Source organism: Phyllostomus discolor, chromosome X, assembly GCF_004126475.2.
Source record: "Phyllostomus discolor isolate MPI-MPIP mPhyDis1 chromosome X, mPhyDis1.pri.v3, whole genome shotgun sequence".
In the NCBI taxonomy this organism is placed as follows: domain Eukaryota; kingdom Metazoa; phylum Chordata; class Mammalia; order Chiroptera; family Phyllostomidae; genus Phyllostomus; species Phyllostomus discolor.
In genome coordinates, this window is record NC_050198.1 from 32,142,308 (window position 1) to 32,159,201 (window position 16,894).

General features: G+C 47.7%; 1 protein-coding gene across 1 annotated transcript; it reads right to left on the bottom strand.

Annotated features, from left to right (window-relative positions):
• Nucleotides 1-1,376: 1,376 nt before the first annotated feature.
• Nucleotides 1,377-13,987, bottom strand: LOC114505411 (synaptophysin). Its single transcript, XM_028523318.2, has 7 exons — nucleotides 13,839-13,987; nucleotides 12,670-12,735; nucleotides 11,376-11,500; nucleotides 8,313-8,508; nucleotides 7,478-7,669; nucleotides 5,114-5,444; nucleotides 1,377-2,982 (listed from the first exon to the last, which is right to left on the bottom strand). The coding sequence occupies exons 1-6, from the start codon at nucleotides 13,872-13,874 to the stop codon at nucleotides 5,118-5,120; spliced, it is 942 nt and encodes a 313-aa protein (XP_028379119.1). The 5' UTR covers nucleotides 13,875-13,987; the 3' UTR covers nucleotides 1,377-2,982; nucleotides 5,114-5,117.
• Nucleotides 13,988-16,894: the final 2,907 nt, after the last annotated feature.

Sequence of the window (16,894 nt, forward strand, 5' to 3'; positions counted from 1 at the left end):
GGTGGGGGAGGAGCGCGCCCCGCAGCGCCCGCCCCTGGGCTTGTTGTCTCTGCCGGGCCAAGGCGCCCCCTGCCTAGAGGTGTAGGGCATGCAGTCCAGGAGTGCTGTGTGGGAGAGCTCCCCTCCTGCTCTACTGCCACGCACCCCAGATCCCCAAGGTGCCACGTGGCCTCTCACAGAACATTCTAGGGCTTGAGAACTCTGTAATGGAGGAAGGGCGACTTGGAAGTGGCGATCTCACTGCAAGGCGTGGTGCACTAGGGTACTTGTATTGGCGCTTTGTGTCCATTTATCTTGGATGCTTATGTGGGGGAGAGGTTAAAGCCCTTTCGGTCTCTTCTCCACTGGTGATGTTCTGAAGGACTCTTTATCCTGGATGAACGCTGCAAAAATGGTCCCCAATTCCATCACAGCTCTAGTTGGTACTCCCTCACCTCCATCAGAGAGGCAGAGCTTATACACCCCCACACATCCCGCTCCCATTCCTTCAGAGCCAGGATTATTTGAGATTTATGAGGAGGTTAAAGTCACTGGCTAGGTTACCATCTTCTCGTCCCCTCTCCCTCCCCATCCCAGTTGTCATGCCCCCTAAATCCTGAGATCTGATAAACTTCTTTCCCCTGCTCCCCTTTTTTTCTTAGTTAGATATCCCTTTCCCTGAGCTCAGTTCCAGAGCTGGAAGTCTCTCTTTCATGTTGTCAGGCCTTGCTGTGCCTTGGGGCGGGCAGGAAGGGGTCCCGGGCCCGCAGTCAGAACTCGGGCGCCGGGTTGGGGTCTCTAATTAGGCGTGGCGGAGGCGGCGATCAGCCGATCCTTTCATCGCAGGCGCCAGGGATTTCCCTGCCCCCCTCCCACCCCATTACGCACATCCCAGACATTTACCACCTCTCCTTACTCTAGGGAGGAGCCTGGAGGGGTTAAAAACAATGAATGAATGAAATAACCAGTTACCCCAGCGCCCTGCCTCCCGACCTTGCAGCCTACCGGGTCTCCCGGTTTTCCAGCTGGAAGGGAAGCAAAGAAATGAAGAGACAGCGGGGTCTGAAGAATACGAGTGGTGTTGGTAGACGGAAGTCTCTCTGTGAAGTATGGGCTCCTATTCTAACTCCTTGAAGATTTGAGGACAGGGCGGAGAAGGTGTGTGGCTAAGGGAGCAGAAATAGAACTGAACTTTTGAAAGACAGGGCTTTCTGTGGTCAGTAGTGGAGCATTGGGCAGGGCTACCCAGCGCGTGACTTAGGCTTCACTACTGTTAGAGGGGTCTCAAATGGTGAGATGACTTGAACAGTGTCCAGCAGGTCAGGGGCCGAGCTTCCCCTCACCTTGTCTCCTCTCTCCCTTTGTGTCCCCCCAAAGACACACTGAGAAGTTCCAGCCAGAGGTACTAGTTGGTTGAGGAGTTTATTTAGAGGAGGATAATTAATCATATTGGTTCTTCTTTTGGGAGGGAGTCTTCAAACAATACCAAAAGGCAAGGGAAAAGGTGGGGGTCTGGAGGGGAGGGGGAAGGGCCACAGCCAGACAAAATGGCAACACACAGTCACAGGCACTACCGACATCACAGACACAGCAGAAGGTGTAGGAGAGGGGCTCCAGACCGGGCCTCCAACAACCCCAGTATAGGTGGGATGTGGAGGGAGGGAGGAGGCAGGAGAAGAGGGGAGAGGGGTGGACTGGCCCCACAGGCCCATTGGCTCTGTTCTCTAATTACCTAGCAGTCCTGTGGTGGAGGTGGGCAAGGATATATGTGGTTGCTTCTCTCTGGATGCCACCCTTTACCCTCCATGCCATACCTCTCAGGTCTCCACAGGCCCCCTCAGTCCCTTGTCTTGGCCAGGGATATTCTCCCCACCACTTACAAAACCCATCCAGCAATCCCTAGCCACTGTCAAACCTGCCCACTTTAAAACATATTCTTGTCATTGCTCCATTGCGGAGTGGTTGGTCAGGCTGTCCCTTCGGAAACCACCAGGCATATTCCACTCTAAGCCCCGCCCCATCTAGAATCCTGACCAAGCTCTCACTCCAACAGCAGCCCATTACTGAATCACCCTTCCTGCCTGTCCGATTTAGAGTCAAACTCAATCTCCCAAATGTTCCAAGCAACACCCCTCCCAATAGACTCTGGTCCCAATCCAAGACCTGCCCACTCTGGAGCTTCACCTACCGCCTGGTTCAAGCCCCACCCCTCTAGAACTCTCAGTGTTTTTCCAAACCCTGTCCCCAGGCCCCCCAAGTCACATCCCTTCCATAGAACCAAGTCCTACTACAAGCCTTGATCACTTTGGGGCCCACCCGCTGCCTCACTCAAAGGTCTGATCTTTCTAGAATCTCACCCTCAGCCTCCTTCCAAGCTCCCCTCCAGAATGCTGTAGGGCACCCCTCTCCTTTAGATTATACTTCCAGTATGTCTGGAACCAAACTCCCTGCTTATTAGTCCCCTCCACCCCGGAGCTCCTCTCCATGACCATCTTGGGTCCCAACCTCTCCAATCTCTGCCTTTCTCCCCCCTCCCACCCTACTTAGGGTTGAATTTTCTGTAATGGTCCTTGTTCAAACATTGCTGAAGAAATCAAGGCCAGAGTTGGGAGGAAGGATGGGAGAGAGGGGAGAGAGTCTGAAGTCAAGCCTACCCTCCCCACATAGCCAAGGCCTGTCTCCTCCCTGTCCCTCTTTCAGAGTCCTCTCCAACTTCAGGGTACAGGGCCAGGGAACAGAGAGGGGCCAAGGGATGCAGGGAAAGGGCTAGGGGTAAGAGAGGGGCCCACTAAAGATTGAGCCCCTAATGCATGAGTGGAGTGGAGTGGGGACAGGGCATATATATATATATATATATATATATATATATATATATATAAAATCAAAGACAGTTAAGGGTCTCCTGGCTTGAGAGGTGGAGACCTGGGGTATAGAGGTGAGAAGGGGGGCAGGCCTTCTCCTGAGCTCTTGCCCACCCATGGGGTCCTCCTGGGTTCCACTGACCTGCGGAGACAAAAGACAAAGAAAGGAGAGGGGGTTCCAGACACAGGTGGCACCCTTAAGGAGGGGCTGGGTTGCTATGTCTTCACTCTGGCTTTACCCTCTGCCTGACATGCCTTTTCTTCCTTTTCCCTTCACTCAGATTCCTTGAGTCAGTTCCTCCCAGCTGCCCCAACTGGGAAGATATATTTTTCCCCATTAGGCTAGGTACCAAAGAAATTATGGTCCTCACTCCCATAACCCAAAAAGTCTGTTAACAGAAACTGTTCTAGTCATTAGTTACAAACTATATTGAGACAAACGAAGATCCTCATCTTTGTGGATCTTACACTGTAGCAGGGGAGACAGACTTAAGGTTATTATAAGTGAAATGGAAAAACAAAAAGTAGACCAGGGTGAGGAGATTAGGAGTGCCAGTAGTGAAGAAAGGTTGCTGTAGTAAGTAGGGTAGTCAGAGAAGACCACATAGAAGAAATGACTGGGGGTGAGGTGTGGGGATAGGGAAAGAGCATTCCGAGCAGGGGGTAGAGCCAGTGCAAAAGCCCTGGGGTGGGACCATGTTTAGTGTTTTTGAGGAACAGCAAGGAGGTCAGTGGGGCATGAGAGGAACGAGCAAGGGAGAGTGGTAAGAGGTGATATCAGAGAGTAGGTAATGGGATCACATAGGACTAGGTTGTGAGGACTTTAGCTTTGACTCTGGATGAGGTGTAAGTCATGGTGTAAGATTCTGAACAAAGAATTAAAAGTCTCATGTTGTTTCTATTATTTATTTCCTCAATAAATGTTTCTTAACGTTGGTTTGCTCTAAGTGATGTGTGTACAGCATAAATAAGTCACGGTCACACCCCCTAGTCTAGTGGGAGAGACAGTCAATAAACATATAAACTGATAATTACAAACTGTGATAAAGAAAAGCACAAGATACTATGAGAGCGATAGGAAAGGGGGACCTGTAAGGACCTGGCCAGGTGAGATTATCAGTGGGTGTGGTTGTGAAACTCCAGGAGGAAAGCAAGTATCAAGGCAAGGCACTAAAGTTGGATTGTGCCTGGCACATCAAGGTGGCTAGTGTGGCTGGAACAGTGCATGTGTGTTTGGGGAGGTGGCAGTAGTAGGAGGTGAGATGTCAGAGAGATGAGGGGAGGGGCTAGATTGTGTAGAGCCCTGTGAAGTCTTGGCTTTCAATCTGAGTGAGATGGGAGCCCTGGCAGGAAGGCAGGAGGACAGGAGGAAGGTGGCCTGACTTAAGATTTAATGGTATCCTTACCAATGCTGTAAACAGAACAGAATGGGAATGGGGTAGAAGCCTCTTAAGATGTTTGGGGGAGATGACAGTGAGAAGTGAGAAGGTTATAAATATATTTTGAAGGTGGGAACAACGGGAATTTTTGATAACTTAGATGTGGGATGCTTAATAAACTCCTCCCTGCCCTTTCCATTCTGGCCAAGTGCAAGAAGCTACCTCCACCCATGTGTAGCCACCTCCTTGCTTTTCTCACGCTATCCCCCAGCCTCTTCCCATTTTCCCCCATCATATGTGAGGGAAATCTCACTTTGAAGGTCGGGCAAGAAGGCCAGCAAGCCTTTCTAATGCCCCCGCCCCACCCTTTTTTTTTTCCTTCTTTGAAATTCCACACCACCTCCTCGGCCTCGAGAGTTGGGGGACAGGTGGCAGATAGATCGCCTCCTCCCGGACAGGGGAGCTACTTGGATCTTTACGATCCAAGCCAGTTTACTCTCACCAGCCATTTGCATTATCAGGATTCATTAGCTTATCAATCACTTCTAAGACTACCTCCTCTGTCCTCCAGTACTCCCACCCTCCAGTGATTCTCCACTACACAAGTCCCTCTGCTATTCCCTCTTTTCATTGGTTGCTTTGCTGGTTTCTCTGTTCCGTTCCTTCCCTCAGAGCCACACTTCTACCTCTCCCATTGGCTCCTTATTCTGCCCATCTTCAAGAACCACTGTCGTGCAGCTGTGCTTCTGTATTGGCTCCTTCAAACTCCCACTGTCTTTTGTCTAGGCCAGCATCTCACGTGCCATTTACTACGGACTCTTATTGGTTCACTGACCCGCCCACCATCTTTCAGGTACCCTCCTTGGCCGCACCGCCTGCCCGCTCATCACTCACCGGACTACATCTGATTGGAGAAGGAGGTGGGCGCACCCTGAGGGCCATATCCTTGCTGCCCGTAGTCGCCCTGAGGCCCATAGCCACCGCCACCGCCGCCGGCTGGCTGCCCGTAGTCAGGCTGGTAGCCTCCTTGGGGCCCGTAGGAGTCCTGGGGCCCGTACCCACCAGGGCCCTGCCCATAGCCCGACTCGCCGTAGGCGTCCCCAGGCGCCGGTTGCTTCTCGGGGGCGCCAGGAGGTGCACGTAGGAATGGGGCGGCCCAGCCTGTCTCCTTGAACACGAACCACAGGTTGCCGACCCAGAGCACCAGGTTCAGGAAGCCGAACACCTGAGGGGAGATAAAGCCCAGCGGTCGTCCCAAGCCCATTGCTTCTGCGGCCCCGGGAACATCGAGGCAGCGCGCGCTGGGCTCAGATCTGCGGGCTAAAGAAGGGTGGTGGTTTCTGAAATCCAGACGCCTGAGTTCCAGCGCATTAACATCAATGTGCAGAAAAACCACCTTGCGCGGGGAGGGGTAGGGAATGTTAGAGTTCAGATTCCTGGGTTGTTGAAGAGCAGTATTATGTACATTTGTTTATATGTTTGTGCATTTATGGTACATATGCACATTTATACATGTATAAAATATAATAAATCTAAATTTGTGATGTAGTGAAATGTTAAGCATACACTTTGATTAAATATGTAAATATACCACTAATAGATGTGTAATACACGTATATATGTGTAACTACAAATGTATAAAGTATATAAATATTGGGTTGGCCAAAATGTTTTTTCCATACAATGGCTCTCGTAGTGCTTAGTTGTCTTTAACTTCATTAGAAACAATTTTGTTAGATTATATTGTGGCAGCTGCCATATCACCGTGCATTTAAAAGGCACTTATTAAATTGGTGAATTTTTATGTAGTCATACCCATTTTAATATGGAAGATGGAAGAAAAGCAACATTTTCAGCATATTAAGCTTTACTATTCCCAAGAAAGGTAAAAACGCAACTGAAACACACAAAAGATTTGTGCAGTGTGTAGAGAAGGTGCTGTAACTGACTGAATATGTCAAAAGTGGTTTGTGTGTGAGAGACAACCAGTCAATATACTATTTTGTTGTGTATAATGTGCACCTCCATTTTTGTGCACATTATACTTGGGATTATACCCATGGCATGTAATCATCACACCCATGTGTAATGTGCATCCTTATTTCTCCCTGAAAAATTTTGGCAAAACACTGCACATTACACATGGCAAAATATGGTCTCTCACACATCGATGTTTCTCTCCCTCTCTGTTTTCCTTCCTTCCCCTCTCTCTAAAAATAAATAAAATCTTTTTAAAAAGTGGTTTGTGAAATTTCTTGGTACTATTGACATTTTGGCCAAATAATTCTTTGCTGTGGGGCTGTCTTATGCATTGGAAGATGTTTAGCAGCACCCCTGGCCTCTACTCACTAGAAGCCAATAGCGGGAGATAGCCAACATACTCAAAATATCCAAATCAATAAACATTTGTGAAAATGAAAAAGTGTCTTATGGAAAAAAGTAAATGGACATCTTGGCCAACCCAATATATACTTTTATATTAAATACATGTACAATACAAAATGTGTTTTATAAAATAAAACACATAAAATATATAATGTATATAAAATAAACATATACAATATAATGCAATTTTGGGACAGGAAGTAAATATCTCCACTTTACAGTTGAAGATTTTAGGCCCACAGAGACTAAGTTGCCTAAGGTCTCAAAGCCAGCAAATGGCAGAGTTGGAATCTCAACATCTGTAATACTTGTATTTGACTTGCCATATGCCACACCCTTTTCTAGGCACTCTGTATTATTAGCACACTAAGTATTCGACTTTGGAACAGGACCTATTCTTAGTTTGCAACTTACATGCTGGAACTGAGGCCTGAGAAGCTGAGTAACTAATTTCAGGTCACAAAACTTGTTAAGTAGCAGAGATCTGGGATTTGACCTCACACAGACTCTGGCCAGTAGGGGGCGTCCAGTTGGGAAATATTTCAAATTATTAATTTTGCGTGTAAGGAAACAGGATCCAGAGGGTACTGAGTTGCTGGAGAGTTTGACTAGGCTGGGGCTGGGATCCAGATCTCCAAAACCTAATTGGACAGAAGATGTCATGTTCCCCTTTTGGGGACAGTTTGTGGTACAGTCACAGTAGTAGTTACAATTGCTATCTAATCCTTCTAGGCTTTGTTGTTGGTATGCCTTCTCTGGGGAGCCCTCTTGAATATCCTCTGAATTCTCTCATTCTCTCTCTCCACCACTCCCCAGATTTTAAGTGACCTATCTCCCCTTCCCAGCCAGCCTGGCCAGTTTCCCAGGGCTCACCACGGAGGTGTTGAGGCCAGAGGTCACAGGGTCTCTTATCTCCTTGCATGTATTCTCCTTCTGGAGGCAGCTAGGAATCTCCTTGATAATGGTCTCTGGGTCTGTGGCCATCTTCACATCCGACAGGCCCTTGGCCCATGCTGATGAGCTAACCAGCCACATGAAAGCAAATACAGCCGTGGCGAGGAAGTCCTAGGATGGGCAGGAGAGAGCAAAGTGGCACTGTGAGTGGTCTGCTTCATGTTGGACTATGGGGCCTCCCTTAGGTTACAGGATTTCTTGGTAAAGGGGTCCCCCAGAAGAGGTTTGTCTCTCCCCTGCCTTTTCCCTAACACTCACTTGAAGATGGTCCTCCTAGCTTGGGCATGTGCATGAGACAGAGGATGTGGGTATGGGGGAATTCTGAGGGATGGTTGTCGAATCTGTGTCTTTCTACTTTCATCTGAATGTGGGAATATGTGTCATTTTATGTCTGGGATGAGGGTGTATGAGTACAGCTGTGTAGGAATCAGTGTGTCTGTGTAGCATGACAAGCATGACTGTTACAGTGAACCTCTGTGTGCTCCTTTAATTGAGACTGTGTGGTTGTGTGAGAGGTGGCAGGTTTCCTGGTGTAGGTCTGTCTGGGATTCTGTGTGGGCTATGAGTGTGTCTCTGTCACTCTGTGATTTGGTGTTCCTGATATTTATAGCATCAGCAGCAGCAGCACTAACATGGGGTGGTGGCTGCTGGGAATGGGGCAGTCTGGGATTTGGTGTGACCTATGAACATGGCTGTCTCCTTGAGGCTCTGTGTCCCATGGGGCCCTTGCATACAAGTGGATGTGGGGGCTCACCAGCATGGGCCCTTTGTTGTTTTCTCGGTACTTGTTCTGCAGAAAGATGTAGGTGGCCAGAGCCCCCATGGAGTAGAGGAAGGCAAAGACTGCCACGGTGACAAAGAATTCCGCTGATGAGGAGTAGTCTCCCAGTAGGAAGACTTTGGAAGTGCCCCCTCTGCAGTCGGGTGCATCAAAGTACACTTGGTGCAGCCTGCAGAGAGAGGTGGGTAGGTGTGGCCCAGACTTGAAGAACCCCTCCCCCGCTGCCCAGTCATGAGTCCCCCAGATTGACAAGGTCCCCAGAAGAGGAGGAAATAACCATCCACAGAGCACCTACTGTGTACCAGTCACATTTCATTGATTGCTTATAGCATGCTGTGAAAGAAGTTTTATTCATCCCTCACTCTAACACAGGCACCTTGGCCACTTGGTTATTTGTAGAACAAACCAGGCACCTTCCCACCCCAGGATCTTTGCACTGGAATGCTCTCCTAGATATCTTTATGTTTTGCTTCCTTCATGTCCTTCAAGCTTTGCTCAACTGTCCCCTTTTCAGTGAGGCCTTCCCTGATCTTACTATTTAAAATTGAATTCAACTATTCCCACCCTGGCTCAGTTGGTTAGAGCATTATCCAGATACACCAAGGTTTTGAGTTCTCTCTGTCTCCCTTTCTCTCTTTCTCTCTCATCAATAAAATATTTTTAAAAATTCAACAATTCCCTCCCAGCACTCCTTAGCCACCTTCCTTGATCCATTTTTTCACTGTAGTAGTGATATCTCATTTGACACACCATTTTCCCTTGATTTTTGCTGTAATTACAAGAAGACAGGCCTTTGCCCTTATTTTGTTCACTGCTGTGTTTCTAGGGCCTGAAACAGTATTGCCATATAGTAGGTGTTCAATAAATGTTTATTGAATAAAATGTACAGAGGCAGAAATGGAGACTTGGTGAAGTGCATTAGCTTGCCTAAAGTCATACAGATGGCGAAAGAATGGTAGAGTTTGGGATCTGAACCCTGTGATTTCCCCCTACATCATACTGACTCTTTTCATTCTACTTCAGGTCCCCAAGAAAAAGAAATGTATGCATAGCAGAGGAGAGCCCAGGAATTACAAAATAAGAAGAGACAGACTGACAGGAGGGTAGAAGGGATCCTGGAACAAGATGTATGTATTTGAGGGGAGGAGGGTCTGATTGTGTAGGCATGGGACTAAGGCTTTCCTTGTGATATTATGGAAGAGAGAGTCATAGGGGAAATATGTGTGGGGAGGACTGGGGTGGGGTCCCAGAACGCATCTCAGACTGGGGCACAGGATCCTGAGATTGAGTAAATGGTGCCAATGCCCTTGTGTAGCAAAGGTCCCAAAGCTTATACTTACTGATCCCCTATTATTTTGCATAAATGCCTCATTTAATGATCCTTCACCTGTAATTCTCTAAAGCAGGTATTATTATACCCATTTTACAGATGAACAGAGTCTCAGCAAGGTTAAGTTACTTGCTCAAGGTTGTACAGCTGTTAAATGTTGGAACTAGGAGTTGAATCTGGATTTGAGCTGCTGTGTTTCTAGTGTGCTGCATTGGGAGGGGAGTATCCAAGGGGGACTGAAAGGCCCTTGGGGGCTATTGGGACAGTGGTAGGTTGGTCAGGGGGACCCATGGCACAGACTTTATCCTGGGAGACTTGTGAGTAAAAGGTAAATCCTCAGGACCAGAGGTCCTAGGCATGGGAAGTGTAGGGGGGGGTGACCATATATTTTTGTGGTCTTCTGGATTCTCAAAGTGCCTGCTCTCAGCACTATCCCATGCTGCCAATTCTCCCTCCCCATACTCTCTTCCCTGGCTTCTGTGAACTGGTGGATCCTTGGTTGTCCTGCCTCTCAGGCCACACCTTACCAGCACCTCCTTTTCTTCCAACCATTCCTCAGAGTCTTTGCTGGGCTTTCCTCTCTTCACTCTACCCTCTCACCCTGGGTGATCTCCTGAGCCTCCATTTACCCTTAGTGCTAATCTGCCTCAAATTTCCAACTCAATTAATGACCTCCTTCCTGAGTCCCTTGAACTTATTTATTTTCCTTATGTTAACAAATACTCATGGAGTGGTTATTGTGTGCCTGGCACTGTGCTAAATACTTTACAAGTATAATTCATTTAATATTTATTATAACCCTGTAATACTCCATTTTATAGATGGGTAAATTGTGACCTAGAGCAGTTATGTGATTTGTCCAAGTAGTGGAGGAGCCTCAGAAGTCTCTATTGAAATTGTGTCTGTGGGTCTCTGCCTCTCCACCAGCCAGGAGGTAAATATCTCCTTAAGGGCAGGAAACTTGCCTGCCTCTGCTCACTGTCATGTACCTAGCACTGAGCACTGAGTATGAGCTCAGTAAATATCAGAATTGTTTAGTTGGGTTTAATCATTCCTTATAGCTAAAGAGTACCCCCTCATTATTCTCTATCATAAAACTCTGCAGGATCCTTTCCTTGAATTTCTTCCAATCTTCAATTATCCTCTTTATTGATTAATTATTATAATGTTGGCTCCATGAGGGTGGGGAGCTTGGTCTGTTTTGTTCACTAGCCCTTTGAGCAGTACTACAGATTCTCAAAAAAAAAATGTGTATGGTTGAATGAATGGGAATTAAATAATGATGCTGGCTAACATTAGTTGAGAACCTACTGTGTTAAGACTATATATACTTTTACTTTTGAACTTTGTTTATTGTCTGTCTCCTGCCCCCCCTTCACTAGAAAATAGCTGGATGGCAAGAGCCTATGCGTGTCTTTTTTTTTTTAAAGTGAAAGTTTATTAGTGAAGTAGTGGGACAGAGAGAAGACTACTCCACAGGTAGAGAAGCCTATGCTTGCCTTGTTCACTACATGTCCTAGATATCCAAAGTAGTGCCAGGCACAAGGTAGGTGCTCAGTGCATGCGCAGTGACCTGAATTGGTGTGGTCTCCTTGAGTAAGGGGTGGACAGGAGCCACTGGGGAGGAGGTATTGTCCAGTCCCACCCCACCCCTTCCTCTCCCAGGTCTGTCAGGGTACCAAGGGTGGGCTAGGGTGAGAGCACACCTGAAGGGGTACTCGAATTCAACCTCGATGTTGAGGAGACTGTGGGTCTTGTTGGCACAATCCACGCTCAGCTGAAGCTCCCCACTGTAACTGCCGCATGTGGCAAAGGCGAAGATGGCAAAGACCTTAGGCAGCAGGAATGGGGATGGCGGTGAGCCGGTGTGCATGTTGGGGTGGGGATGCCCTCCTCTGGACAGATCAGGGCCTAGCACAGGCAGCAGCAGATGGACCGGTCCCCACCCCCACCCCCTAATCAGGGCTCATCCTGCCCAAGGACAAGCTGATTACAGGGGTGTGGCTATCTATCTCTTCCTGTCTTTCTTCTAGTGCCTCTGTCTGTATCTCTCAATGCTCTGACCTCACTCTTCTCTCTCTTCTGTCTCATTCTCCCTATTTCTATGTCTCTGTATTTCCATCTGTCTCTTTTTCTCTGTGTCTCTATCTTTCTTGGTATCTCTCTCTTTATGTGTCTTTGTCTTTCTCAGATGTCTTTTTTGTCTTCTGTATCTTTGTTTCTCTGCCTCTGCCTCTCTAGTATCTCTCTGTGTCTCTTTCTCTTTTTTCCCCTCTCACTGTGTGAATGTATGTCTCTCTATGTCTTTCTGTTTCTCAGTCTGTCTGTCTCTATCTTCCTGCTGTCTCTCACTTGGTCTCTGTATGGTGCTCTCTCTGTCTTCCTTGTACTGCCCTTTCTCTGTGTATCAGTCTCCCTTTTTCTCCTTTCTTTGGGTGTCTCTTTTTCTCTCTTTCTCTCCCCATCCCCTTTTCATTTTCTGCTTCTCTTCTTGTGTTTATCTCTCTTTGCATCTCTGTTCTCTGTGCATCTGTGTCTGACTACCTTTTCTTTGTCTCTTTCTGTTTGTCTCCTCTCTGTCATATCTCTGTACTTCTTTTTTCTCGATATTTCCATCTCTATCTTCATCATTCACTGTCTCACATTCTCTCTCTTTTTCACTGTCTCGGGTTTTCTCTTGGCTTTGCATCTCTCCCGCAGCAACCGGCTGCAAGCTCCACCTCCCCTTCCTTTCTCTCACCTCAGGAGAAGAGGTAGGACGTCACAATCTTCCACTTCACAACAGGGGTACCCTTGGCCTTATGTGACGTCACTTCACAGCCCATCCATTCTCTGGCCCCAACCAAGCCCCTGGGACTTCACCCTGGAGTATAATTCCACCATCCTCTTCTACCCCCACTCCACTCATCCATTGCTTGCTTCTCACCCCAACTACACCCCAGCTCTTCCAGATCCCACTAGCTACCTTCCTCTCTCCCCAATGGCCCAGACCACACTCACCCATTGCAGCACCTTCAAAAAGCCGAGGGGCTCCTTGACCACCCGGAACTGACCCCCAGCCACCAGCTGAGGAGAGAAACGGTGGGGAGGGTATGGGGTTGTGGAGGATGGAGAGGGAGGTGAGGGGGGCCATCAGATGATGACCCCTGGGAATAGGGCATGTGACCTCTAGGAAGGAGTGAGGGCATTTGTTTGGAGAGGGGGTGAGAAGGAGAAAGTAACACTTTGGGCAAGTGTGGGTATAGCTTCCCTGAGAGAAGACGCTGGGGGTTCAGAACTGGTGGGGAGGTCTGGAGAGATGGTGAGGTGGCTGGCAGAGAGGGTCAGGAGTGAGGAAGATGGGGTTAAGTCAGGATGGGTTAGGGAATGAGAGAAGGTCTGAAATGGTAAAGGTGAGTCAGATGGAGAAAGGGATCTGGTGGAATGAGTGAGGAAGGAGTCGGGGTTCATTAGGATGAGGGAAGGGTCTGCAGTGGTAAAGGTGAGTCATATGGTGGTGATGGAAGGTGGTCTGAGGTGATGAGGATAGGGAGGGGTTGGTACTTGTTAAGGAAGGGTGAGGTTCTACTGCGTTGAAGAAGAGTGAGATGGCAGAGGGTCTAGGTTGATTAAGGTGGGGAAGGCTGGGGCATGGCTTTACTGGATATGTGCTGGGGGAGGGGAGACTAGGGGTTTTGGAGAGGCAAAACCAGATCGACCCCCTTGGTCTGCTCTGGGGGAAGGAGTGGTTCTCCACTAGGGTACCGTCTCTGTTTGGGAGGGGCAGCTGTCAGCCCTCTTCCCATCCCCCGCCCTCACACCTTCTGTTGCTCTATTTCCTGGCTCATCCGAAGCACCCCTATCCTCCTTCCACTCTCCCCTTTCTCCCCCTTGTCTGTACCCTAGCCCCAAGACTCCCTCTTCCTCCCTTCCTGGAGGCCTGTAAAAGAACCGGGCTTGTGACAGCCCCCGCTGCGGCAGTGAGGACAGCCCTCGCTGCGGCAAAGGGCGCACTCCTTCTTCACCTCCCTCTTCCTCCCCTCGTCTGCCGCAGACCCCCGGCCCAGTGTCGGGGGCCGGACGTCCGTGGCCAGGACCCTGGTCACCACCTCGGTGTCAGCGGATCAGCTGCGCCCTGGGCGGGGAGGCCAGGCAGCCGCGGGCTCTGTCCGCGGTGCTGGATCGCGTACCTGATTCACCACGTCCATGTCGGCCAGCAGCAGCATCAGCAATGCGGGGGGCGGGAGGAGCCTGCTTGCAAGGGCGAGTGCGGCGGGGGGAGGGGTGCGATCGTCAGAACAGCCGAGACAGCCGCAGCTCCTCCCTCTGCGCCCCCACCTCAATGGCCACTTGCGCCTGCGCACCGCGGCTGTGCCTAAGTCACTGGCGGCCATTCTAGCCCCGAAACTGGAACCCTGGGAACGTTCAAAGATCTATCTCTCTGAAAACAGGTGGAAGTCTGGGGAGGGGGTACCGTTCAGTTCAGTTCTACAGTATGACATTTTGCCAGGCCCTTTTCCGAGTTTGTTGAATGTATTCACTCATTTAACCTTTACAACAGCCCTATGTGGTAGAGACTATTAGCTCCATTTTTACAGATGAGGAAAACAAGCCCCAGAGAGGTTAAGTGACTTGCACAAAGTCTCCCAGCTAGTAACTGGCAGTGCCCCAAATCTCTGCAATTTAAACATAGTTCAATGTCTTGAGGGTTTCTTCTCATCTGTATTTTAAGCACATCATATAATGCCTCCCACTTCCAACCATCTTCCCTGTTTCTCTCTCTTAGGTCAAATTCCTGCCTACTTTAACACTACACTTTACATCCTGTTTATTCCTCAGCCCGCTCTTAATTGGACTGCACCTCCTGCATACCACTAAAACTAGGCCCACCAAAGTCAATGGTGAGTGCCATGCAATAAAATCCAATGCACAAATACAGCTGGAATTTAAGATGCTCAAAATCACTCACTCATACTAAAAGAAATGGCTATAAAAACTACTAAAATACTGTTTCTCATCTTTGAGGATGGTGAATATGAAAAAGTTTGTTAATGCTCAGTATTGGCTGGTTGCCCAGAAACAGACATTCTCATAAGTTGCCCATGGAAGTTAAATTGGTATAACCTCTGTAGAGGACAATTTGGGAAAATCTAGCAAACTTACAAATCCATTTAGTGTTTGGCTTACCATTTACACTTATAGGAATTTATCTTACAGATAAATTCATACATGGGCTAAAAGATGTATGTGTTAAGATGATACACTGCAGCACTGTTTATAATAAGAAAGAGTGGACACTCCCTAAGTACTCATTACTGGTGACCTGTTTCAATAAACTCTGACACAGCTATACAAAATGGAGTATGCAACTGTCATTAATAGTATGGAGATATGGAATGATCATGAAGATATTTAGTTAAGACATGCAAGATGCCAAACTGTGAGGATTGGGTACAAAGAGAAGGGGGGATTATATCATAATTATAGAGAGAATAACATCTTAAATTGTGGCTGTTTTTGTCAAGCACTGTTTTAGAGCTTCACTCATATCACTCATTAAATCCTCACAGCGACCCTATGAGAAAGGTACTACTACTATTTTCGTTTTACAGGTGAAGAAACTAAAATGCAGAGAGGGGAAAGAATTTTCCAAGTTCACAGAGTTGGTAAGTGGTGAAACTAAGATTTGAATCCAGGAATTCTGGCTCCAGCATCTGTTACTCTTAGCCACTTACTTATCAGTACAGCACATCTTATACATGCATAAAAGCTATCTGGTAACACTGGTTGCCTCTAGAAGGGAGGGAAACTTTTCATTGTATACTCCTTTGTACCTTTGGAATTGTGAATCATCTGAATATACCTATTTTTTAAAACACACACTCAAATTTATACAAATATGTAATGGATACTTCTCAGTTATTGTATTATTGGGGGATGAGCATAGGTCTTGACATTTAATTGATTGAATTTAAATGTCACCTCTAATATTTATTCTGTATGACTTTGGACTTGTAAGATGGTTTAAAACAGTACCTATAAGGTTGTTGCGCTGATTACACAAGATAATCACTGTAATGCATTTAGCACAGGGCAAAATAAATGGTTCATTTTACCTCCTACACATCTCTGGAATCCACTCACTCCTCACCATCTCCTCTGCCACCTCCCCTGGCTAAGGCGACCATTGTTCCTGCTAATTTTAGCATCTCCAGTCTCTTTCCTTTCCCTTCTGTTTCAGCACAGCAAACAGATCATCTATTTAAAATACAAAGTTAACTATGTCACTACCTTTCTCAAATCCTTCCCATGGCTCCCCACTGCTTTTAGGAAAAGTCCCAGGGTTTGGGGCCTGGCATTGAAAGGCTCTGCATCATCTGGCCTCAGATAGCCTCTCTCACCTCGTTCTGTAACAGTCTTCTTTCACTCTCTACATCCTGACCATGACTTGCTGTTCCCACAATACACTAGCCCAACCACTCCAAGCCTTTGTTTCAAGGTCTAGTGCAACTCTGTATTCTGAGTCCTGGTCTCCAGTTCTGACTTTCTTCAATTCAGTACTGGCTCAATTGACAAAAATTATACAAATGAGAAACCTTTGCTCTGAGATCTGGGTGGGGTGGGGGGAGATCCTAGGTCACACCCTTTCCAGTGGTGGCCCCATCCCATGCCACTCTCAGCACTGCCTTCAGTTTTTTTTTTGAGAGGGGCTGACTACCACTTTGGACAAGTCATGTCACATGTCTAAGCCAGCTCAGTTTGCTCTGAGGGAAACTCAGAACAGTGCCTGGCACAAAGTAAATGCTGGGTAAACAGTCACTGAATGAATGAGATCTCAAATGCTGGCAGTGACTAAAGATAGGGCAAGAAAAAGAAAAAGAAGGCCCTGAGATCTATGTAGGAAGACAGTGGGTTACTCTTTGCTGGTCTCAGAAAAGCTAAATGAGCCCTAAGAGGGTTCTCCCAGATTGGGAGCCCCATCCTTTGCTGTCACCCATGTCTTTTGCCAATGGATTTAAATTTTCTTTTTCTCAGGCAGGATGTGGGAAGTGGGAGAAAGGATGATCACAATTTAGCTCTCCTGAAATTCCCGATGCCATCAGAGGACCCTTCTGCCTGACACATCACCTCCCAGGCCAATTCTAATCTCCAGGCTTTTCTACTAGCAGAACTCTCCTCTGGTTTATCCTTTCCTTTTCATCTGTGTGTCCTTCCTCAGTCTGACGTAACTGACCTGTTGTGGGAT

Coding starts and splice junctions, on each gene's coding strand:
- LOC114505411 (XM_028523318.2), bottom strand. CDS start 13,874: ATGCTGCTGCTGGCCGACATGGACGTGGTGAATCAG. Junction 11,501..12,669: donor TTTTGAAGGTGCTGCAATGG/GTGAGTGTGGTC, acceptor CTGCTGCCTAAG/GTCTTTGCCATCTTCGCCTT. Junction 7,670..8,312: donor ACAACAAAGGGCCCATGCTG/GTGAGCCCCCAC, acceptor TGCCCATCCTAG/GACTTCCTCGCCACGGCTGT.